Source organism: Gobio gobio (genome assembly GCF_949357685.1).
Source record: "Gobio gobio genome assembly, chromosome: 4".
Taxonomy (NCBI): Eukaryota; Metazoa; Chordata; class Actinopteri; order Cypriniformes; family Gobionidae; genus Gobio; species Gobio gobio.
Genome location: NC_137100.1, coordinates 38,009,644 through 38,036,634, shown reverse-complemented (window position 1 = coordinate 38,036,634; position 26,991 = coordinate 38,009,644). Strand labels below are relative to the sequence as shown.

Here is a 26,991-nt window from a genome sequence, read left to right as displayed (position 1 = left end):
AACAGCCTGTTTTATTCCTACTTATTGCATTTTTTTTATCAACACTTGAATGTGGGTAAGTTTCATAAAACATCAACATTTGGGGAAAAAAGCTGACAAAATCCAGATCGGATTCAGAACGATGATCAAAACACAGATGGAGTAGATCAAGTCCATCAACACCCCCAAAGCTTCACAGTCCTATGCTCGTCCTGGGTCGACATTTCATTCGGTAAAATCAGGCAGTTTTGATTTATATCCTGTTTAATGTTGAAGATCGTGTTATTTTACATATGCATCTGCTTACATATTATAGGCTACAAATGGTTCCATCCTGTCTCAGTGGGCGGTTCTAAGCTGCAGTGCGAACAAGTAGTCAAAAGTTTGTTTATAAGAAGAAGAGATACATTACAGTATTGACGATGTCTTTGCACCTTTTTCTTGTCATTCCCAAGGGCTGTCAATACCAAAACAGTTGATTCATAATTTCATATCACAGATATCTGTCTTTCTGATTCTCTTCTTAATCAAACTTGCTGCTGGCTGAATTATACCTTGTGGTTATTAAAAGCTTTCAATTTCTGCACATCAAAAGTGTAGATATGATTTGATGATTCTCTTGGCAGCACATTTTGTGAAAGAGAGATAAAATGGGAGATGAAATGGCACTAAAATGGTTTCAATAGGCTAGTCAGGCATAAACCCGAAAGTGTATGTTCTTGTGTTTGCTCTGATTCAAAGATGCCTTGCAGTTAGGTGTCTGTGAAAGGTCTTCTCATATTTCCAAACCAAACAGAATGTATCCTAGGGAGGTCTACACACACACACACACGCACACACACAGCAAAGAGAGCGATGGGGGTGGTACAGAAAACACTACAAAGAATAAGACAAACACGGAAAGCAGCAGAGGTCCAGTGGCAGGTCAAGTCTTTCCCATACACACACGTAAACATACACAAACACACACATGCAGACTTCTAAGGAATGTTTCCACATCTGGTTTGCATTGTGGTTTTCATTCAAAGATGTTCAAAGGACCAAGATGCGATACAGATGTTTGCTGCAAAAAAAAAAACTGAACTGAACATTAACATTAACATTTTAACAAAACTTGTTTAGACCAAAGGCAAACACTTAAAAATATCACATATGTAGACACTGAAAAAATACAGTTCATTACGAAACAGTTCTGATTGGTCTGTAAACTCTGTGTTTACAGTCATCACTTTAGTTGTACAGTTATTTTATAGTGTTCACGATCTTGTTTTATTCCCAAATCTTAGTACAAGAAAAAAAATTGTTCCAGTTTACCATACACAGACATGATTACATGCAGCTCTTTATAGTTTATAAATATTGAGTCTGGTCAGGTTTAGTTGAGTTCAGACACAAATACACCCACAAAGATATGTTTAGTCTACTTTTTTTTTCCAGGATAACAGCTGTGGCAATATATTACTGTGGCTTTATGTAAAGTTACATACAGCATGAACAATATACCTGTGGGAAATAAACACATGATATATCGCATACAGTATATACATATTTAAATTCAAGTCCTGAAGAGTGATTCATTGTTTGGTTTCAGACAGTTCCAGTCATCAAGATTAGAGCTTTATAGAGCAAGATTTATTTTTCTCCTGCATGTTTTCTCTCTATTTCTTTCCTTGCCAAGATAATCTTCTCACATGCTGAGGTGAAATTATGCTTAAATGATTTCAACATGCCATGGTGTGGGTGAGCGTGTCTGTGTATCTGAAAGACAAGAAAGATTTAAAAAAGAAAAAGTAAAGAAGATTGTATGTTTTGTGGTGGGGACTCTTTCGAATTGTTTAGCCTGTATGGCGTCAAGTGACTTGTGTCTTTATGAGTGAGACATTGATTAAAGGGTTAGTTCCTCCAAAACTGAAAATTATGTCAATAATACTCACCCTCCTTTCGTTCAAAACCCATAAGACTTTCGGAAAGATATTCAGAACACAAATTTAGATATCTCAGAACACAAATCTGTGAGCTTTATGTCCCTTCACTGGCAGCTACGCAACTACCACTTTCAAGCCCCAGAAAGATAGAGAAGACGTCATTAAAGTAACCCATGTGACTCCAGTGGTTTAACCTCAATTTTATGAACCAGAAGGTTCTGGCATTTCAATTGAAACTGCCATAATTGTGCTTAGTCACAGCAATTTTTTGGCACGCACTCCCCTCAGCATGGCGGCGTGGGTATTTCGTTCCCCAATAGTGTCTCAGGAAGCAGTGCGAGTTCCGACTGTAATCCTGGTTTCCTGAGAACAGGGAACAAGACACTGTGTGTCTTGTGGTCATGGCTCCGGGCTGCCTGCACAGTCCCTTCGGACGAAGAAGTGGATGACATGTTCTCTAGGCGCCCCTTTTATACTTCCTGCATTTCCTTGTATATAGTACAATATATTAAATAATGTAACTGATTAAATTGTATTACGAATGTTTTCAACTGTTAATCTTTTTCAAAAGCATCAGAATAGCATTACTTTACTAAACAGCCTTGAAATGTCAGGAGGCATCAAAAACAGGCAAAGCAACACATTATTATTTTCAACATATCCTAGCTTTTTACAGAAAATATTCAGATTTAACCCCCTTTGTAATTGTTAACATTTTCATAAGTAACGGTAATTTAATTCCACATTTTTTTTATTACAGTTGCATTTATTTTGTCATTAAATTATGTAATGCAGTTACATTTAACTAGTTACTCCCCATGGATTTGTGAACTTAAAACCTGCTCTGAAACTCAGAGTTTGTTCAACTAGCTTCATGCAACAGATCTCTGGTTTCACAGATAGTGCTTAGATTAAGCCAGGATTATGCAAATTACACAATGATAACATCAAAACTGGTTACGGAAATGCAAGACAGAAGTATTCAAATGGTGTTCAAATGGTATGTCCAAAGATTTCTGGTTCTGCATTACAACCTGACGACCGAAATCGCTCCCTCGATGAACATCTGAAAGAGTTTCTGGATCTTGTGCCTCAGACCACCTCCCGGACAACTGCCTCTGCACACTTCTACGTGTGGGACTTAACAACGCCACTCAAGTGCAGTTTTCCAGGGAATTTCCTTGAAGGAGCTTTGCCGATTATGTGGAGTAGGTGCTGGTTTCCTGTGGATCAGCCTTCACCATTGAGGATGTCACCAGCCCCACTCCAGACCCAGTGCTCAGCCAGAACTCTCTGGTCGGAACAAGGCAGTTTGAGCCCACTGCAGACTTTGAGCCCTCTTCCGCAAGCCGCAAGCCCACGCTGTCAAGGGTGTGTGTGCCCAACATTGCGTGGAGCCTGAGATGTGCAAGTCTGACCAGGTGCACATGCTGGCTGCATCATCCATCATCAAATAAGTTTTTGTGGAATCTGAGGGCAAGAGGAGAGCCCCGCCCACCCTTCCCCCACTGAGAGTATAACACTGGCAGCACCACTTTCAGCCCTTCAATCTAATGATTCTTCATCTTCAGTCCTGTCAGTCCCACTCAGCCTTCCTCTCCTACCACCTATTCCTAACACAATAAACGAGTGGACCCTTATCATCTGACTATTTTTAGCTATCCTCCACCGTCCTCAATCCTCAGCCATTCCTGCTACCCCCTCTTCACCTTCTCATACGAGTCTTTCTGGATCCATCAGTAATCGCAGTGGTGTGGATCCAGCTCAGGCGAGCTGGGAGCCGTCTTTGCCAAGAGCAGCCCACAACTTTGTTCACAAACTTGGCGGATGTTGCTCCTCCTCGACCCGTCTCCCAGACTCCCTCACCAATGCTCCTTCCACCCTCGATTCCAGTGTGGACCCTCGGCCTCGCCAGACTCCTTCGGTCAGTCGGCTCCACCTGGGTCAGACCTCGCCATACCTGTGCTCCACGCCTTCATCTACAGTTTCCTCTGCAGGGCGCCTACCCTTTGCCATCTCCTGGCTCCTTGCAGGCGGCATTGCCTCATTTAATCATGTTCACTTGATTTCATCATTATGTTCAGGTGTACGTTTAGCTATTATGCCAGCCGTAGCTGGAACCAGCTTCCTGAACAGATCAGATGTGCTCCAACAGTAGCCACTTTCAAATCCAGACTCAAAACACATCTGTTCAGCTGTGCATTTACTGAATGAGCTATGCCACCCTACGTCCGACTGATTGCACCATATCTTATGCATTTACTCAATGAGCTCTGTGCTTTGTCCGAACTGCTTGCACTTTAATTATGTTTCATTTTAACCCTGTTTTATTTTTAGTTTTTAATTATACTTTATCTTTATTTTTATTTCCTTTTTAATTTCCTTTTAATTCCTATTATAACTATTATACTATATATATTTTTATTTTATTCACTTATAACTATTTTAACTTCATTTCTGTGTAAAGCACTTTGAATTGCCACTGTGTATGAAATGTGCTATACAAATAAACTTGCCTTGCCTTGCCTTACGCTATTGGTGCTTTCGGCGGTGGACAGAGGTCAGCATGGGCCCCCTGACTGGTCTGTGGCTATGCAGCCCCATACGTAACAAACTGTGATGCGTTCTTGAGCAATTTGAGCTTGTCTGTTTGATCGGACCACACGGGCCAGCCTTCGCTCCCCACGTGCCTCAATGAGCCATGACCCTGTTGCCGGTTCACCACTGTTCCTTCCTTGGACCACTTTTGACCGGGAACACCCCAAAAGAGCTGCAGTTTTGGAGATGCTCTGACCAAGTCGTCTGGCCATTACAATTTGGCACTTGCAAACTCAAATCCTTAAGCTTGCCCATTTTTCCTGCTTCTAACACAATAACTTTGAGGGCAAAATGTTCACTTGCTGCCTAATATATCCCACCCACTAACAGGTGCCGCGATGAAGAGATAATCAGTGTTATTCACTTCACCTGTCATCACCGTTATCTCCCCTATTTAAGTTCAGTTCAGTTTGTGAGTGTTTGTCGGGTCTCGTCTCTGTGTAGTTGTGTTTTGGATGTAGGCCCTACCTTGTTGGATTTACCTTGTTGGAAATAAAGCCTGTCTACCTTCTTCATGATCTTCGTGTTATTCGTGTGTTTAGTCTGTCCCACACAACCAATGACAATTGTGCCTGAAATCCTTGCAAGCTCTTGTGGACACTGGAAGTTCTCTATCATTGGTAAGACCCTGTTTTGTGTCAAATGTTAACTATGAGAACATCACCTCGGTTCAGTGTGTACATGGGGATTTAAAGCAGTATCCCCAAGCTGAAGTGGTTGTAGGGGTACATAATCAATTGTACTTGTTAAATGTTGCCATAGTTGACAACTTACCAGCAGACATGATTTTAGGACGGGACTTGCTGGTTCTTTGTGAATTGGTACAAAACATCAAAGACTCTGAGATTGTTTCTGCCACTGATACAATAAACCTGTCATGTCCTGCTGTTACTCGGGCACAAGCCAAGGCAGGTCTGCAGCCACTGCCAGACTTGGACAGTAGTCTGCTGGAGGGCGGGACCAAGGGCCTAAAAAAAATCACGCTGACAGCATGGTTTAGAAAAGTACCTGGGTACCCCAGCCTCTAAGACTTCTATGGAGGGTCTGGATGTAAGTGGCTGTAGGATCCCGGAGGATATTTCAAAACTGCAAAGGGCGGATGAGTCTTGAAGATGACTCTTTGAGAAGGCTGAGCATGAAAATACACATAACCTGTGCAATTAACTGTATGTTGTGTTGAATGGAGTGTTACACCTAAAGACAAATGATGTTACACGTTTGATTGTTCCAACCATGTTGTCTTACATTTAGCACACACTGTTCCCTGGGCGGGCCACCTAGGCCAGCAGAAAACATATGCACGCATTAGCTCACGTTTTCATTGGCCCACACTGTACACTGATGTACAAACATATTGCAAAACATGTGCCATCTGTCAAAAGAGCAGTGTTGTGTCCCAGCGTGGTAGAGCACCCCTGCATCCTCTCCCTGTAATTTCTGCTCCTTTCAGGCGCATCACCATGGACATTGTGGGGCCACTTGAAAAAAGTAGTGCGGGACATCGGTACATCCTGGTGGTCAGCGATTATGTCACAAGATATCCAGAAGCCTTCCCACTACGATCCATCACCACACCTAAAATCATTCATGCCCTCATTCAGCTCTTCTCCAGGGTAGGCACACCACAAGAGATCCTGAAGGACCAGGGAACCAACTTCACCTCGCAGCTAATGGGGCAGCTACACCAGCAACTGGGCATCACCGCCATCAGGACCAGTCCGTACCACCCACAGACCGACGGCCTGGTGGAAAGGCTCAATCAAACTCTGAAGAACATGTTACGGAAGTTTGTGGCAGACACGGGACGTGATTGGGACAAATGGCTACCTTTTGTGCTTTTTGCATATAGGGAAGTACCTCAAGCCTCCACTGGTTTCTTGCCATTTAAACTCCTCTATGGCTGGCAAGTGCAAGGTCCCTTGGACCTGCTGCGGAAGAGCTGGGAGGACCCAGCATCCAGAACCGAGGAAAAGGGCATAGTACAATACGTGTTGGAAATGAGAGACCGACTTGAGCAATATCGGGAACAGGCGAGGGAAAACCTACAAGAGGCACAGCAAGCGCAAAAGCGGTGGTATGACCAACATGCAAGACTTCGAGAGTTCCAATCAGGGCAAAAAGTGTTGCTCCTGGTACCAACTTTCTCTAACTCTTAGCCAAGTGGCAAGGACCCTACACTGTGGTACGGAGGATGGGACCAGTGACTTATGAGGTACAGCACCCCGACAAGGGAAAAGCCAAACAGACTTACCATGTAAACCTACTAAGGGAGTGGAAGGAGGCACCTGGTAAGGCCACTGAATCATCACTTCTGGTATGGAAGGTGGAAGATGTGGAGAATGAGGGGTCGGAGGCACAAGTACAGAGACAGCCGTCAGTGGTGAACCTGAATCACCTAGATGACACAAAGAGCAAAAATTTGCAAGACCTCCTGAACCAATTCCCAGCTTTGTTCCGCCTGAGACCTGGGCGGACTGAGTTGGCTCAGCTACCATACACCTGACCGACCTAACACCATCGAGACAACGGCCTTACCGGGTACCTGAGAGGCTGGTGGAACCTCTAAAGGAGGAGATCAACATGATGAAGGAGTAATAGAGCCCTCTACGAGTGAATGGAGCAGTCCCGTGGTAATCGTCCCAAAGAAGGATGGAACACTACGTGTCTGCATCGACTTCCGTAAGCTGAATGCACAATCAAAGTTTGATGCGTACCCAATGCCACGAGTGGATGACTTGTTGGAGAAAATTGGACAGGCCCAGTTTATCACCACCTTGGATCTCTGTAAGGGATATTGGCAGGTGCCCCTTGATCCAGCCTCCAGACCATACACGGCATTCCGGACCCCAGTGGGGCTGTACCAATTTCCGGTCCTTCCTTTTGGCCTGCATGGGGCACCTGCTACCTTTCCCACTGCATGAAAAGTGGGATTTTCGACCCCGTAAACGCCTGTATACTCCCGGAAATCTCCCTAATTTTCAGCAGTTTTCGACAATTTAGAGGCAGCGAACTTCGCGTTCGTCTGTGCCACAAATTGTCGTAAACGAACCATGACGTAGGTGGAGAGCCCCCCGCTAAGAGAGCCCGCGGAGGTGCGACAACTCTAATTTGCATATGAATAGCAGCGAAACCAGAGAGTCAACGGCCAGACTTGAATTTACTCACTCACTATTGGCTGAAGCCACTACATTTAAAAAAGAAAAATCCCTCGTGATTGGTTGGCAGATCACTGCAAACCAATCATTATTGGTCCCCCTGGCTCATTATAAATGTAAACCCCAATAATAATAATAAATATATAATTTATGTTGTAATAATTTGTTTTATATTAATGTTATTGTGCTACACTGTAAAAAATTGTGCTGTAAAATAACGGTAATCTACTGGCAGCTGTGGTTGCCAGCAATATACTGTTAATTTACAGCCCTCTACTGTTTATTTACAGCTCTCCTTTTTTACAGTATGTTACCGTAATAATACCATGAAAGGTAACTCTTTTCATTTGAAAAACTGATTGCTTCAAACAGTTCTCATTTTAAAACTAGCATTCATATGGTGTTTGTACTGTAAACATTTAATTTGAGTCCACTGAAAAGGAACATTTCTTAATATAAACTGCAAACACGTAATGTGTAGTAGTGAAAGTAGGTGACTTTAACTTCAATTTTCACAGTTCATCGCTAGCAATAGCACACATGTATGTGATAAATTACTCAACAAACAGCTCATAACTGCATTAGCAAACACAGTCACTGACTTTAAATAAAGCATCAAGCAGCATTTCATCAGTGTTTCTCTGCTCATCCTGGACTGAAGCACAGGCTCTACTCTCCAGCACAATGGTGACCCACAAAACGAATTAATTAAACTAAAAGATCTCTTCTATATCATCTTGTGCAACAACGCATAGGAACAGTTCATTTTAATATTTACTCTCCTTATCAGTTACAGACTTTGCACAACTTTTTTCTATTAACTTTCACTACTATTTCAGTGAAAATATCTTGATTCATCTGGTAAATCTGACTGTTACGTTTTACAGTATATTACTGTTTTTTCTTTGATTTTACGGTAATCTACTGGCAGCTCTGGTTGCCAGTAAACTGCTGTTTTTTTACAGTACTTTTCCGTAAATTAATTTACAGTTGTTTACCGTTAATTTTCATCTAATTCCTTTAACCCTTTAAACTCCACAGCAAAATCTTCAGTTTTAAATGAACACTTATATGTGTCCACACTACAGAGTGTTAGAGTAATTGAAGCATTGTTGAAGTTAATGAGATAATTAAGATATTAATTAAGTGATAATTGAGAATTAGTGATGAACACCTGCTGTTAACAAGCAGAACCACTCAAGGAAAGAGAAGTACAACTGACTTCAGCCACAGCCTTGGATGAAATCAACTGAAAATAAAAGAAGACATTAAAGCAGAGGAGGATTAAACAACTCCACAAACAGCATTACCAGCTTCACTTATTACTCACCAGATTTACTTTATTTCTGTCAGACATCTACAGAAGCTCTTATAGAAAATTAACAGATCAAATTAACTTTTGATGTTTAATTGAAAATGTTTGGTCACCATTATGGTGATTAGTGTTTGCTTCAGTTGGGCTCTTGACCCTTGACTTTGTAACAATAGTTTTTCTTTGGCTTCTATAACTGTGTGTTTCTTAGACACATTTGTTGTAGCAAAACACTTGTGATCAGGTGTTATTGATTGTGACATAAACATAATGAAATGCTTGGTTTGTTCATCTCATTCATTGTCTATTCCCTAAACAAAACCTTTTTTTTAATATATAAATCTCACGTTACCCTTATTTTTCATTACCAAAACTGTGACAGTTTGTAAAATATCAAACAGTGATTAGGAATCAGTTATGAAGGATTTTTAAACTCATGAAATACATAAATGGTTTGTACTATGATGCCCTTTAGACTCACATAGACATGAAGAATCCGCATATGAATCTCAACAATGGTGACAGTCAAAAAAAAAAGATGAACAGATCAACTCTGAACATCACAAAACACTACCAAAAGTCAACACAAAAACAACACCAAAAATAAAGGTAAATATTAAGATTTAAAGAAAATAACCAGGCTATTCATCAGCTAAATTTATTCATGCCGCAATGCATGCTGGGAGTCATGGATGATTTTTGCACAATGCCTGTACCCAGCATGCATTGCAGAATGAAGCTTTTGATTGTTACCATTGTTGAGATTCATACGCCGATTCTTGATGTCTATTTGAGTCTGAATGACTCTGGTTTTCAAAATGTTTTGACCACAAGCTTTTTTCCTGTCCTTACAATTATCTAGTTGTTGCAACACATATGGAACTTATGCTGTAAAATTATTGGGTTACCATAAAATAAAACTTCATCTATATCATTATAGATTAGATTATGAAGGAGCTCAGTGAATCAGACCATTAATAAATAGTCAACATGATCTTTTTACATTTTCTTTCGGATTTGCATGCTATAATAAATGTGTTTAAAACACACAGTCTGAGCAGCTATAGAAAAAAAGTAATGTTATTATGTCATGGTTCAAGAGCCCAACTAAAGCAAACACTAATCACCATAATGGTAACGTCAAAATAAGTTCTGTAGACGTCTGACAGAAATAAAATCAGTCTGGTTAGTAATGTGTGAAGCTGGTAATGCTGTTTGTGGAGTTGTTTAATCCTCCTCTGCTGAGATCTTCAGAGATTTAATATCTTCTTTTATCTTCAGTTGATGAAAGCAACTTTTTTCTGTTCATGTATCTCTTTCCTTCGGTGATAACAGCAGGTGTTCATCAGGTGTTTGAATTTACTCACTTATTTTCGCTCACTATCAGTAAACTAGTGTAGGGAATAGTGAATGAGGGTATAGGGTGTGATTTGGAGCACAGCCTCTGAGTGTCGACTTTGAGCACTGTTAATTCACGGTATATTCCTGTTGGCTATTTTCTCGAAAATTACAAATATTACCCAGAATGCATTGTTTTCTACGGTATATTACTGTTTTAATGGAAAACAGCATTTTACTGTCAAAATTTCGCTGTTTTTATACAGCATTTTTTTACAGTGTATGAAGTATTCATACCATCAAGGAATATATGGGAAAATTATATGGACCGTGCCGTTTATTCAAACAAGGGGCTTCATTTATAAGCATACAGCTGTTCATTCAAAGAAAGGGCTTAAATTATAAAACACAGCAGTTTACTCAAAGAAAGAGCTTTATTGTTAAACACTGGTCATCCCACACTGGTCAAACGCTGGTCATCCCATTCAGAGATCACGCTACAGGCAGCTCTTGATGACGTCGACTGGGACATGTTCCGCGCGAGTTCTGAAGACGTCAGCGAGTTCACAGAAGTGGCGCTCTGCTTTATTAACACACTGACAGAGCAAGCCACACAAACATTAACTATAACGTCCTTCCCTAATCAGAAACCGTGGGTGGACAGTTCAATTCGCACTGCAGTAAACTCGCGCACCACCGCTTACAATGCCGGTCTCCTAACGGGGGATATGAGGGAGTACAAAGCTTCATGTTACGCTCTCCGGCGCGCCGTTAAAGCCGCAAAACTCCGCTATAAAGACCGAGTGGAATCTCATTTCCAACTCAACGACTCCCGGCGGATGTGGCAGGGACTGAGAACCATCTGTGCTTTTGGAACTAAATCCTCTGCAGAGGTGAGAGCTGATCCGTTACTGGTGAACGAGTTAAACTCTTTCTACGCTCGCTTTGATGGTAATCGCGGCAGCGCGACTCCGGCGAGTGACGCGTCAGAGAGAGTCCCTCAGAGCAGCAACGGTCACGTGATCTCTGTCTCGGAGGACGAGGTTCGGAGGGCACTCAAACGTGTGGATGTCAGGAAAGCTGCTGGGCCGGATGGTATTTCAGGTCGTGTTCTGCGGTCCTGTGCTGATCAGCTCGCAGGGCTCTTTACATCCATATTCAACGAGTCCCTTGCTACATCTGTTGTCCCCACCTCCTTCAAACGATCCTCCATCATCCCTGTACCTAAGATCAGTAAACCCTCTTGCCTAAATGACTATCGTCCAGTGGCTCTCACATCTTTAGTCATGAAGGTCTTTGAGAGACTCATTAAAAACAACATTTGCTCCTCCATTCCTGACACTTTGGACCCTCTTCAGTTTGCCTATCGTCCCAATAGATCGACTGAAGATGCCATTTCTCACGTCCTTCACTCCTGCCTCACTCACATCGACAGCAAAAGTGGGAACTATGTCAGGCTGCTATTTATTGACTATAGCTCAGCCTTTAACACCATAGTTCCCATTAAGCTAACACACAAACTCCTGGATCTAGGCCTGAATTCTTCTCTCTGCCTCTGGATTGAAGATTTCCTCACTGGCAGACCCCAGGCGGTGAGAGTAGGCCAGTTCACCTCCACCTCCATCACCCTGAGTGTTGGAGCTCCACAGGGCTGTGTGCTGAGTCCCCTGCTCTACTCTCTCTACACCCATGACTGTTTGTCCACACACAGCTCCACCTCGATCATCAAGTTTGCTGATGATACTGTTGTCCTGGGTCTCATCTCCAACAACAATGAGACGGCATACTTGGACGAAGTGGAGCAACTGACATCATGGTGCCAGGACAACTGTCTCTCTCTGAATGTTAACAAGACCAAAGAACTGATTGTGGACTTCAGGAAGAGACAGCATCGGTCATACTCCCCTCTCATGATCAGCGGGACACCGGTAGAGAGAGTGAGCAGCTTCAAATACCTGGGTGTGAACATCTCCGAGGATCTGACCTGGACTACACACATCCAGACACAGGTGAAAAAAGCCAGGCAAAGACTGTACCACCTGCGCCAGCTGAGGAAATTCAGGGTTTCACCAGCCATCCTGAAAACTTTCTATCGAGGGGCGATAGAAAGTGTCCTGACTCAGTGCATCACAGCGTGGTACGGGAACAGCACCAGTCACGACTGCAAAGCCCTGCAAAGAGTGGTGCGCTTATCCGAGCGCATCTCAGGCTCAGCTCTCCCGTCTCTGCAGGACATCTTCACCAAACGCTGCAGAGGTAGAGCTACTAAAATCATCAGAGACATTAATCACCCTGCAAACTCTCACTTCACCCTGCTGCCATCTGGTAAGCGCTTCCGTAGCCTGATGGCAAAGACTGAAAGACTCAGGAGGAGTTTCTTCCCCCAGGCCATCAGACTCCTGAACTCAGTCACGTGACTCACTTCACCCCCGCACACGCATAAACATACGGTCTTTCAACATTAACATCCACATACTGCAATTGCACTGCACTTTACTTTACGTCCCTATTGTTACTGCGTAACAACCTGTAATAAACCTTGCACATTATACTTCTTTATATATACATATTATATATTTTATGTTAACCACTTATTTTTAAGTCTACAGTTTATCTCACTTATCATCCACATATTTTTTATATTTTTATTTTTATCTTATTTCCTATTTTTATCTTTTACTTGATTTATTTATAATTCTACTTATGTTAATACTTTTTATTCTAACTTTATTCTATTTCTATTTAATTTCTTGTAACTGTTATTTGCACTGTCCATGGAGCGGACCTGTTTACATTTCACTGCCAGTTGTATATTGTGTATATAACTGTGTATGTGACAAATAAAACTCTTGAATCTTGAATCACACAACTATGTACAGTGCAGCAGTAATGTCTCGTACTGTAATGTAAAGTTCGTCGAGCTCCAGGCTGCGAGAGGGCGGTGGCCGCACAATCCATCCAGAAACCCCGTCAACAAAGGCGTCTTCCTCGTCAGATATGAGTTCAATGGTCGCGGACTTCCAAATGTCCACCTCATCCAGCACACTCTCGCTTCCAGCAACTGTAATACAATCCATAAAGACAATAAGCAACCTGAAAAATACTCACATTGACAAAAAAACGGATCTAATATAATAAATCTTACCCTTTTTCTTCTTGATCGACTCCGAGCTAAACTTCGCAGTTTCCGCCTGCGATGTAAGTTCAGGTTGTTTGTATCTGAAGCTCCGGCGTGTTGATTCATAATACGTCTTACAGGCAGCTGGAAAACAATTACATGAGACTGGTATTAATAAAAACAGTCACGGTAAAATTAAACAAGGAATGAGAAACACATTAGAAGTTACTTACACACAATTTCGTCGTGATCAGCGGTTAAATCTGGACTCGCGGAAATCGCTCCAAGCAGATAAGAGCTCACGGCTTCGTTATGAGGCGAGGATAGTCTGTGAAAACAAAATGTGCAGTTTTAAGCTCGGATCTATTAACGCATCCATTTCCTTATACAGCTGAATAAAAGCGTATTCTTTAAATCGTAACGTTACATTACCCATGCTCTGGTTCATAGCGCCTGCAGTTTGCCTCAGAGTTGTGAAGACGAAGACAGCCTCCTGAAAATGAGTCCAAAAAGTTTGTCGCGTCCATGCAGAGATTGAGTTGAAGACGGTGTCCTGTCATTGTTGATCGCGAAAAAGGAAAGCAGCAAAAAACATAGGAAATGTAAAAAAACAAAAAAGCTTAAAGCTCGTCTTCTACGCGTCATGGCCATGACCTCGACCTCGCACGTCATTGGACTAGGGCTCTAATATGGAACGCGCCCGGGGCCAAATCTCTTTATACGAAACGTGTGACTTAAGACCGTTTCAACCATAGACCGTAAAAAGGTTTCAACACGCCCTGTTTTCCACGTCAACGCAGCAATTTTGTACGTGTTTCTTTTGTATGTGTAGACACGCACATTCTGGTCGTGTAACAGGCATACACACACAGTCGACGCACAGTTTTAACATGTTAAGAAGACACATTTGAACGTGTTTCTTAACGCGCACATTCTGTACATGTCGAAGTGTAATTTTTTTTTTTTAAAGCAGACTTACCTTTAGATGTAGCCTAGGCTATGTATATTAATATAAGATATTAATTAATTGCTTAACTGACTACTGTGCTAGAGTAAAGTAGCCTAATGTTACAATGTATATTAAGTAAATGCTTAATATTATACTATAATTTATCTATATGGGTTATTGTTTGTTTTTTAAAGTTAGGCTATATATAACTTCTAAAAGTATAGGCTAATTTACACAGCACATATTTATAACTGAAAACACACACACACACAACTTTATTCACTTTCACATAATAATGTTTTTGTAATTTGGTGTTTAGTTTGTTGTATAGTTTGTTTATACTGTTCTGTCTCTGTTTTGTTTCCAGGAACATCTGATGAGTGCTATAATAAAATGACTTCATTATATTTAAAATATGTTTTGATATTCATTTTATTTATATTATTAATATTTTATTTACCCATAAACGTGTCTTTAGGAAGCCATAAGTTATAGAGACAAGAATGACTTTTGCCATTTAAATGCCACATTAATTTACTGAGGACCCATACAGCCAATGATCATGTGTGAAAACACTTATACATAAATTGATCACTTAGAAATCAAAACTAAGGTTTGAGAAAGAAAGAATATGCATACAACAAAATATATTTTTTCACAGCAGCTTCAGTAACAAGTTCAAAACAAATTCTGCTGTAAACCGGCTCTAACAAGCCAATATAATGTCAATATTCAGCTCAAGTGACTTCAGTGTTGATTCAGTTCAGTTGATTTCAGTTCAACTGTAAATTCTTCAGTTGTGCATATTTGTGTGTAGTTAGATATATGCAAAAACAACATTTTTGGAAGAGTTAAAATAGTTTTGCACAAAGTGTTGCTTTTGCAAGAGATGTCTGATGTTTTGTGTGTTTTGTGTGTAGAGTTACAAGAAATGGAGTCATATTTTCAGAAATTGTGTGTAAGCAATTAGATAAAACTGTAAATTAATCCAGTTTATTTTAGTTCAGGACTCATAGTCCAGGTGTTAGTAATCTGTGCTTAATCTTTGTTCCAGGCAACAATTTTTTAACTCACGATTAACTAGATTAAGGCCTACTCTTGGCATAATTTAAACCCTGTCCAGGAAACCACCTCTTGAAAATCTGCATTGATAATTCATAAAATGTGGTGTGAGCTCAATTTAAATGACAATTACAGAAAAACACAATCTGACTTAACTATAAACACACAAACTTGTACTTTTCACATTTATGATTAATAGCCATTTAAAAAATCATTCACAGTGCAGGGTGGAAAAATTTATTTTGGTATGTAAACTGTATGCTTTACTTGATTTATTTGTGTGCTTTGGTTCATTGTCTTGCTGTCTTCACTGCTGTCCTGTATTATTTTATTTTTTTTACATAACATTGGTTATTGCTAATGACATATAGAGTAATTAATCTACACTGTGAGCCCGGACAAGTTGAATCTACTTAAAAAATTGGAGCAAACTGGTTGCCCTAAAAATTTAGTAATGTGAACTAAAACGAGTACATTTAACTTAAATTTAAGTTAACATTTTAACTTAAACTTTAAACTTGTTTTAGTCCAAAAAATTCAGAACCTAGATAAAACTCCCCCTGCTGCTACTCTGATTTGCATTTGTGTAGCTCACAGCATCTTCATTTACACGATAAAGCCTCCCCTAGAATTAAGGGGAGGGGGGGTCATGGGGGGACAACTGCCAAGCAAGGCCCACGTCAATTTACGACAATTTACGGCAGTTTTCGGTGTTGCCTGCAAATTGCCGTGCACAGTCGTAAACCTGAAGTTTCACGGCAATCTACAGTGCCACATACTGACGAAAATCCCACTTTTCATGCAGTGTCAACGGTTTATGGATCGAGTTCTACAAGGCTGTGAGGAATGGTCTGCTGCCTACCTCGATAATGTCGTAATTCATAGTAACTCCTGGGGAGAGCATCTCCAGCATGTGCGGCAGACCTTAGAGAGGATCCAAGCAGCAGGACTGACACTAAACATGGCTAAATGTGATTGGGCGCTTCAAGAAGCCAGTTACCTCGGGTACTACCTGGGCAACAGTCAGCTGCGACCACAAGTGGACAAAGTGGAGGCAATTCGACAGAGCCCAAGACCCAGGACAAAGAAGGAGGTGAGGTCCTGCTTGGGGTTAGTGGGCTGGTACAGGAGATTTGTGCCATTTTTCGCCTCCATTGCAGTACCCCTGACCAACTTACTGAGTAAATCAGTAAACAACCCAATTCCATGGAATGAGGACAGTGAAACTGCTTTCAACACACTAAAAGAAAAGATGTGCTCCAAACCGGTCCTACAGAGTCCAGACTTCTCTCAGCGTTTCCTTGTGCAGGTGGATGCGTCCGCAACCGGAATAGGCTCAGTCCTCATACAGGGAGATGTCGGAGAAGAGAAGCCTGTTGTCTTCCTTAGTCGAAAGCTGTTGCCCAGGGAAACCCGATACTCTGCGATAGAAAAGGAGTGTCTCGCCATCAAGTGGTCCCTCGACAGTCTACGGTACTACCTCCTGGGCCGAGAATTTTATCTAGAAACGGATCATCGAGCACTGACCTGGATCCATTCTATGAAAGATCATAATGCCAGGGTGACAAGATGGTACCTGGCCCTGCAACCTTATAACTTCAAGGTACGGCATCGACCTGGCAGACAGAATGTGGTCGCCGACTACCTATCCCGGTACCCGATCAGTGTGTGGCTTGGAGAGGGGGAAGGTGATGTGACGAAGCAGCCGTAATCGTCACCGCTGGGGAAGCAACACTGGCACACACACATACACACACATACACATACACGCATACATACCGCATTCACGCTTCATTTTCCCTGCCCTTTCTGCTATCAGAGAAGTGGGTGCAGTACAGGGACATGTTGAATTATCCATTCCCCTTCCTTCAGTATCTACATCCCAGGACATTTCACACATACACACTAAACTTTGTTTAATGTTTTGTTCTAGTTATGTCGTTATGTTTGGTGTTTGTTTAGCGTGAAGTGCGTTGGTTGGCGTTCCGGTCGGGAGGCGCTGCGCTGCCCAAACAGAGCAATCGAGCGGCGATCAGTTATGACGTCACTGACTGTGCCGCGTCGGCGCAGTGCCCCGGTGGCCGATTAAACCATGGGGTAATGATAATAGGGGTACCTGTGTTTATATGTGTGGTCGAAGTAAAACGTGACATTTATTGTTGTTGTTGTTGTAATGAGTGTTTCTGTGTGGGTTATTTGTTGAGATGTTGTTTATTACTAATTGTGTGTGTATAAAGGTGTGAAAATATGAACTGGGTGAGTTTATACGCAGTATACTTACCTGTTATTGGAAAAGTCCCAAAGAGGGTTGGAGTCTGGCCTATTAAAGAGGAGGCCAGACTCAAAATACTCACTTGTTAACCAAGTCAAGTCTAGAGTGCTACTGTGGTGCCGCGAGCGAACCATAAACCGTTGGTATATTGTGGATACTATATTTATATATTTTGTTCTTTTGTTTTTTAAATTTTTTGTTTGTTTGTTTTGTTGTGCTCAATGACCACCTGTATATATACCCTTCACAGTTGGACTAAATTCTTTTGGCACTGTAAATAAATCTCACTTTGCACAAAAGTGCCATTGCGGACTGAGCCATCAGTTTTATTTACATCTTACGGACATTAACTACGTCCCCAAGTGATCTGGTGGAGCTCGCTTTATCATAGTATGCTACCCAATATTAACTTCATGTTTATTTAATTGTTGTGTACAATATCACCCTGCAATCGGGCTGTTCATCTGTATCAGTCCAGTCATGTGATTATCGCTTATTTAGAACTAAAACAGACATTGGTCAGCTGGTGGATTTATTAGTGGATGATCTTTTGGCTGCAAAACACTGGTAATAAGTATATTAGTTTTACAGAGATGGAAGCAAATCTCAAAAACTCAGCAGAACAACAACAAACTTTCTCCTGACTAAATTTTAAAGGTTTTAAATTAAATAACTGTGTGTTATTGTGTGTCACAATTATAGCAAGCACACTGTAGGAACAGTTTCTCTGGAGCAACCCAGGGTTAAAGACTTCTCAGGAACACTCCGGTTCATTTGGACAAAATTCAAGCAGCAAGTAAACAGACAATGTACCACTAAGTATGCCATTTTCTAAAGACACAAACTCCACATATTCTTTACAGACAAACAAGGAAGCTGCTTTTCGCACTAAATTGGATAAAGTGTCTTCGTCCTTTTTTCCTTTTTCATCCTAGTTTGTCTTTTGGCTTGATCTAACACCTGCGCACTCTTGATTTGGCCCATTATAGATGAAGGACATACAAGTGGTCAGTGTTGGGAAAAGTTACTTTGAAAAGTAATGCATTACAATATTGCGTTACTCCCTTAAAAAGTAACTAATTTAGTTACTTAGTTACTTTTTAAGAAAAGTAATGTGTTACGTTACTTTTGCGTTACTTTTTCTCACCTGGGCTGGGCTTGTTTTTTTTTAATAACAAAAAAAGTTATATTTTTGTAAAGACCTCTTCATACCAAAATTGAAATAAGCCCCAGGCTGAGGTAAAAATGCAAATTCACACATGAACAGTAGAGGGCGCAGCTCTGCTGTGCTGCCATTCTAATTTTCATCATCAAAGGTCAGCAGCAAGACATTGGTAAATTTGGTAAAAAAAAATATAAAGGTAGATTAAATGCTAAAAATGGTTGTTTTATTTAACATTTAATTATTGGAGGTTTGCATAGATATAATACATAATACATAATACATAGTTTATTTTGTAGAGTACAGAATCTTTATTGTGCAAGTGAGATAAATAAATGCTCACATTTAGTCTAGAACTACAATAACCATCATGTTTACACACAACGCCTCTGCACTTATTTTTCTCAACATGAGGGCAGGAGAGCTGTCAGTCAAATTAATGTGAAAAAGAAACTTGCGTTACTTTTTTGAAAAAGTAACTCAGATATTTTGTTGTACATTTGAAAAGTAATGCGTTACTTTACTTGGAAAAAGTAATATTATTACGTAACTCAAGTTGCTTGTAATGCGTTACCCCCAACACTGCATGTGGTAACCTGTAAATATATTCATAGTAAATAGTTCCCTTTCAGTCGGTCACGTTCGACGTACGTCGGAACTGACCGACGAATTGGGATCTGTCTTCAGAGACCAGTCTACTTCGAGTGTATTAGAAACGAGCCAATTGTATTGGCATGCGGTCCACGCACCGCCCCACACCGCGGGTATAAACACGGAAGTGGAGTACCGCATATTGCTTTTAACTTCGGAGCCGAACGGTTTGCTGTATCAAGCTGTTTCTGCGAAGAGTGTTTAAACGAGTCTCGAGGAGGATCGCTCTCTTACCTGGGTGCTGGTGTGACGGCGCGAGTCAGCGAGCGGCCGCTGCAACATACACTTGTTCCTGTGTTGGTTGGCTGGGCGTTTCCGTTCTTGAGTGCTCACATGCAGGCTTGCAATCGGACTGCTGTGAGCCGCGGTCATCTCCCTGAGCGCTTCAGCACTTCTAAAAGAGCATTTCCTTCTAAAAAAGAGCAACACGGTTTGACCCTGCGTCTTTTTCAAGATGTCATTCAAACCGTGTGTTTCTGGATGCGGTTGTTTCCTGTCCTCATTTGACGGCCACGATCTCTCTCGCATATAAACATGTGAGATTGCGTTCGTGGGTGATCCGCGTTCTCCCAGGAGAACGTGGTCACGTCGGCGCGTTGTTCGGGCTCGAGCGTTCAGCGCGCCGTGTGCCGTCTGGCGCCGGCTGACAGCGGGGGTTGCCACGGCAACCCAGCGCGTCACTCGGTCCTCTGGTGCGCGGTCGAGACTGTGATACCTCAAACGGGGTTGAGTCCCATTGCTTATTCCCCGATCTAGTTCCTTTTCTGGTGCACCGGAAAAGGTCTACTTTGGCTAATAAGTCTTGGTGGCCTGAGGATTATAATGGGGCTTCCCCGCCGGGTACATTCCCCGTGGGCCCCCACTCCTGTATCGCATCACAAGCATGCTGAGACTTTGTTCGTGGGTGGTTCATGTTCCCTTATGAGAACATGACCACGTCGGCGCTTTGTTCACCGTGCCTCTTCTTGGAGGCTTGAGTGTTCAGCGCGCCGTGTGCCGTCAAGTCGGACGGCCACGCTCATTGTCTCACATGCCTGCTGGTTGCTTACGGATGGGATTGCTGGTCCTTTTTTGAAAAAAGGGGGGACCTAGCGTTTCATTTGGGGCTCTGGCGGAGGACAGATGTCAATTGCTGCATCGGAGAGAGGGCTGTTATGCGCTGGAAATGATGATGCTGAGTTTCCCACTATAATAGTGTGCTCATGCTGAATCAGATTCAGAGTTGACAGCCATGCTTTCTGGGGTGGCTGCCCGGATGTGCATTGGAAAAACTTAGCAGTGTGGAACTATTTGGTGCCAAAATATGGAACGCCAAAAGGGCCATAATGTTTAAGTTTTTTCCCTTTCTCACTGCCCTCTGTCCTGCATGCACGAGGGTGGTCCCGACCCAGGGGTTATGCAGGAACTGCGTGTTGTGATGGACCTCGCCCTCCGGGTGACGGAAGTCACTGCACGCTCCCTGGGTCAGGCGATGTCCACACTAGTGGTCCAGAAAGCTGGGGCTAACCTGGCAGATATGCGTGAGCCCGACAAAGTTCGGTTCCTCAACGCCCCTGTCTGTCAGGCTGGCCTCTTCAGCGACGTCATCGAGAACTGTGCCCAGCAGTTCTTGGTGGCCCAGAAGCAGGTGGAGGTAAAAAATAATAATTAAAATAAAAAAAAATAAATAAATAAAAACTTCCTGCCACGACGACCAGCTGCTGCCTCCACCCAGTCGTTGTCCACAGCACCTCCATCTGCTTGTCGCCGAGGGTGTCTCCCTGCGTCCGCCTCCGCCCCTGCTAAGCCAAGCAGCAGCCTCCACCCAGGCAGCAGGTGGCCGGGCGCAAGGGAGGCGCCCAGCCCGTCCAGGGTCCCGCAAAGTCCGCTGGCAAGCACAAGGGCAAGCGGCCCTGAAACGGGCAGCCCAGCAAGAGGGGAACTGCTCAGGGAGTCGGTGTCCGCACCCCTCCCTCCCCCGGAGGAGGACCGGGGGGAGAATATATTTTTCGGTTTCGGTCCTGCCGCTGGCTCTCCGGAGTCCAGCGGTACCCACGTTCTCAGAGCAGTTTCCTTTGTCCCTGGGCCCAGAGAGGCTCAAGCCGGCTGTGTGCGACGCCCCCGGGCCTTGCCACTCCTGGCTTCCCCTCTCTTCTTCGCCAGGGGGTGGTGTGAGGCTAGAGGACGCCCCCGGGCCTTCTCTCCCACACACTGCCCCACCCTGGAACGATCAGACCCACTCCGGGTCGCCTCCGGGCCATCCGGGTTGGGTCTGAGCGTTCCACCTCGCTGCCCCACCCCGGGTACGTCTGTGGTGCCATTGGTCCCGCTTGCACGGCTTCTAGGGGCCTGGCTAAGAGAGCCCCCAGACCGTCTCGCTGGCTCATCCGTACTATCAGACTCGGCTACGCGACTCAGTTCGCGTACCGGCCTCCCAAGCACAAGGGCATCCTCTTCACCTCCGTGCGGAGCAGTGATGCCCATGTCTTGCGTTCAGAGATCGATGTCCTACTGGCGAAGGACGCGGTCGAGCCGGTTCCTCCAGCCGATATGAAGTCGGGGTTCTACAGCCCCTACTTCATTGTACCCAAGAAAGGCGGTGGGTTACGGCCAATCTTGGACCTGCGTGTTCTGAAACGGGCCCTGCACAAGCTTCCGTTCAGAATGCTAACGCAGAAATGCATGAAGGACCTGAAGGACGCGTACTTTCATGTCTCTATTCTCCCTCGACACAGACCGTTCTTATGCTTTGCGACTCCACCCCCGGAGCGTCCAGCTGATATGGGACCTTTTCGGAGCCGCACAGGTAGACCTGTTTGCCACTCCGGACTCGTCCCATTGCCAGTGGTACTATTCCCTGATCGGGGGTACCCTCGGCACAGATGCACTGGCGCACAGCTGGCCCCGGGACCTACGCAAATATGCGTTTCCCCCAGTGAGCCTTCTAGCACAGACTCTGTGCAAGGTCAGGGAGGACGAGGAGCAGGTCTTGCTAGTTGCGCCCTACTGGCCCAACCGGACCTGGTTCCCCGAACTTACACTCCTCGCGACAGCCCCACCCTGGCCGATTCCCCTGAGGAAGGACCTTCTTTCTCAGGGAGGGGGCACTCTATGGCACCTGCGTCCAGACCTCTGGAAACTCCATGTCTGGTCCCTGGACGGGACGCGGAGGTTCTAGGTGGCCTGCCACAGGCAGTGGTAGACACCATCACTTCAGCTAGAGCCCCCTCTACGAGGCGCCTCTATACTCTGAAGTGGAACCTGTTCGTTGAGTGGTGTTCTTCTCGCCAGAAGACCCCCGGAAGTGTTCGATTAATGTTGTGCTTTGTTTCCTACAAGATGGGTTGGAGCGAAGGCTGTCTCCCTCCACCCTGAAAGTGTACGTCACAGCAATAGCGGCGTATCATGATGTAGTTGAAGGTAAAACCTTAGGGAAGCACGACTTAATTGTAAGGGTTCCTCAGAGGTGCGAGGAGACTAAATCCTCCTCGTTCTATCTCGCTACCCTCTTGGGACTTAGCCCTGGTGCTCAGAGCACTTCAGGGCCCTCCTTTTGAGCCTTTGCAGTCCGTTTAGTTAAAAATCCTGTCTATGAAGACGGTACTCCTGACTGCATTGGCCTCAATCAAGAGGGTGGGGGACCTGCATGCGCTTCGGTCTACGAATCGTGCCTAGAAATACGTGCCCAAGGTTCCTACCACTCCCTTTCGGGACCAGGTGGTGAACCTGCAAGCGCTGCCCTCGGAGGAGGCAGACCCAGCCCTGGCTTTGTTATGTCCCGTCCGCGCTCTTCGCGCTTACGTTGACCGGACACAAAGCTTTAGGACCTCAGAGCAGCTCTTCGTCTGTTATGGAGGCAGCAGAAGGGAAAGGCTGTCTCCAAGCAGAGGTTAGCCCACTGGATAGTGGATGCTATCGTCTTTAGCGTACCAATCGCAAGACGTGCCTTGCCCGTTCAGGTTGCGAGCGCACTCCACAAGGAGTGTTGCCTCCTCCTGGGCGCTGGCTCAAGGCGCCTCGCTGACAGACATCTGTAGAGCTGCGGGCTGGGCGACACCTAACACGTTCGCTAGATTCTATAGCCTCCGTGTGGAGCCGGTTTCTTCCCGTGTACTCACCTCCAACGGCCGGTAGACGTGAAGTGCCCGTTCCTGTGTCGGCTTGCTACGTCACTCCCGCCTATGGCCGGATTCGTGTGTTTATCTTCTCCAGTTGTGTTCCCCAGAAATGGTGAACCCTGTCGAGCTCCTCCATCACCCCTTCGGTGTCAGACGTTGCGGCCGTCTGACACCAGGCCTGCACCCGTATGCTTGTGGAACGTGTGTGTAGGCTGGGTTCCATATGCGTTGGTCCCCTCACGGCGACCCCATATGTGTATTTCCACGGTACCTGCTACCCTACTCGGCTAGCCCCGTGTCTTTCCCTTGACAGAGCCCCGCTCTGTCGTCTCTGGGTGTGTTCTTTCCCCCCTGGGACCAGGTTGGATCCACCCCAGAGACTGCCATATGTTGCACTACCCTGATAGGTTAGTCCTTATGAGTATTCCACCTCTCCTCCCTTGGAGGACGTGGCTCCGCAGCGTTCCATCTCCCTGAGACTGGCATGCTTCCCAGCGTTATCCAGTAGTCACGCAGAGTGGGTCTTGCAGGAACAGCAGTGACTGACCTTCCCTGCCGGGAGCCCTGACTCCCACTCCAACATAGGAGTGGTCCAGTGAGCTCAGGCAGGGCGCTGGAAGGGCCAGCATCTCTGGCGTGTTGGTAGGGATCCTAATTCGTCGGTCAGTTCCGATGTACGTCGAACGTGACCGACTGAAAGGGAACGTCTCGGTTACGTATGTAACCCTCGTTCCCTGAAGGAGGGAACGGAGACGTACGTCCCGTCGCCAGGTGCTGTGCTTCCGCTGAAGGGCCGAGTCACTTATTCGGCTCCTCAGTTGGAAAAGCAATATGCGGTACTCCACTTCCGTGTTTATACCCGCGGTGCGGGGCGGTGCGTGGACCGCATGCCAATACAATTGGCTCGTTTCTAATACACTCGAAGTAGACTGGTTTCTGAAGACAGATCCCAATTCGTCGGTCAGTTCCGACGTACGTCTCCGTTCCCTCCTTCAGGGAACGAGGGTTACATACGTAACCGAGACGTTTTGTTATTTGGATATGGATAAAACTAGTTAATATAGATGTTACCATTTTTTCAGTGTAGATGCAAATCTTACGTTAACTCAGTTTACAGGCCAATTTAATTATATCCTGGACTTTAATTATCAGGCTACATTAATTAAGATCTGTCCAAATTAGCCATAATAATTGTAATGACGTTAATGGTGTTGTTGTTTTTCCAAGGCAAGGCCTTTGAGATCACATATGTCCGTTTGAAGTTCTACACCAGCCGACCAGAGAGCTTTGCCATCTACAAGCGTACGGAGGAGAATGGACCATGGCAGGCGTACCAATATTACAGTGCTTCCTGTCGAAAGACGTACGGGAGGGACAATAAGGGCTTCATACGTCCAGGTGAGAAGGAAAGGACGGCACACTGCACAGATGAGTTTAGTGATATCTCTCCACTAACTGGCGGAAATGTGGCCTTCTCCACATTGGAAGGACGACCCAGTGCCTACAACTTCGACCAGAGTCCTGTGTTACAGGTATGTCATGTTATTTTACAATATGAGAGTTTGGCTGTCATGTAATGCAATAGTAGTATTTTATATTTGGCCCACCTGGATACATATTTTAATAATGCCAAATAGAAGCATGAATAATTTCTAATGTAATCCCAAGGGATTTAGTGTATGTGCATAAATATACACTTTCATGGCTTGTTGAGAATAACTTGCTGTTTTAGTTAGCAGCTCATCTCCTCAGCCTATAGATATGTAGATGGTTGTGCTTTGTTGTTACAGAAGAAAGCTTTAAGGGAAATATACCTCACTGTCAAGCTTCTCTAACTTTCAAACTTTCACAGCAGAATCTCACGGCTAAACGTGAGTGTGCTCAGCATGCCGTGCTACTAAATACAGCCTGCAACCTTTTCCAAAGATTTCTAGGGAGCTTCTTCCATGCAGAGATACAGTCACAGCCATCAGATGAAGTTCAGAAAATCAAAGATGACAGGCAGCTGCCAGAGCTCACCCAACTATTTAATACAGTATATGAATACACACATATATCTGTATTTCTGCAACTATGGACATTTTTGGTCCTGTAGACCTCTAGAAAATAAATTAACTCTCACTAGTTAATTTGCCTACTAACAACTTCCAATTCCGTTTATCCATACATCACAGAAAGAAAAAAAAAAATATATATATATATTTTTATCAGGCATGAACATTTCAACTGCAGTGTCACTTCCCAAACAGATGTGCTATGGTTACTAGCATTCTATTGTGGAAATGGCATTAACATTTTTGGAATAGAATAACCGACTCATATATCTTTCTAAATCTAATTTCTGATTGCTATAATTTTATGTCTCCGATTCCTACATATACACAATTTTTGCATATTTTGACAATTATGATTAGAAATATCCCACAAATAAAAAAAGTATTTTCATACAATTGAAATGGTTTATTTTTCACCCTTTCTAATGGATTTGTATAGTATAGTTAAAACAAAATGCTTGCATAAAGGCATTTGAAAATCATTTAAAATTCAAATAATGAGGAAGGAATGCTCAACAAAATGCAAGACAGTTTTGTGACCTTCATTTTTAATAAAAATAAAATCTTGTCTGGAACATTAAAGTGTGCAAAGTGTTAAAGTGTTATAACAGAAAGGTCATACAGTAACTATTCAAACTGATGTGCAAACCTCTCAAGTTTGTGAAGCAAGTGGATTTTCAATGCAGCTTCCCAGAAAAGTATCTTTAATAATTGCATGATGATTGTAGGTTAAAATAAAGATGTTAAAAGACAGCAGGAAAGAATAAGGAGGGCAGGTGTGGTTTTGACAGAGTGCTTTAAGTGTTGCATTTTTTTTGTTGCTTTTCACAGTACAGGGAGTGATTCTAGTGTACGGGCAGATCTCGAATTAACTGTTTCTTGCTGGAGAGATAAACTGAAACTGCTAATTCACTTCACAGTTGTATATATTTTGACATACTGAGCGATAGTGCAGTGTGATTACATTTCTCATAGAGAGTGTCAGCATTTCTACGTCCCCCATATAGGGCTGGTGTTACATTGAATGCTGTAGTGACAGTAGGGATTAGGGTTAGGATGACAACAGCACCTACTACAGTCACAAAATTCAATGTGTCACATTGAATAGACCCCCTTTTTCAGTAAGTAAACAGTGTTTTGGTGGGCGGAGCTTAGGTGGAGGCAGAACGATTCCCCTGAACGCTTCACTAACGCTGCTAGCAAGTTTTGTTTTGTTTTTTAACAAAGTCTGGAGAAAATCTGATTTTATCTGAATATGTAAGGTCACTCACTGTCTTTATGTCTTTATGAATATGTAAGGTCACTTTTATTTCACACAC

General features: G+C 43.6%; 1 protein-coding gene across 1 annotated transcript in view; it reads left to right on the top strand.

Moving 5' to 3' along the window:
• lamc3 (laminin, gamma 3) overlaps window positions 1-26,991 on the top strand; it is a 150,777-nt gene that overhangs the window by 8,911 nt on the left and 114,875 nt on the right. The window contains exon 2 of the mRNA XM_079814870.1: window positions 24,846-25,150. Within this exon, the coding sequence (XP_079670996.1) occupies window positions 24,846-25,150 (305 nt within the window). The remainder of the gene's footprint in view (window positions 1-24,845; window positions 25,151-26,991) is intronic.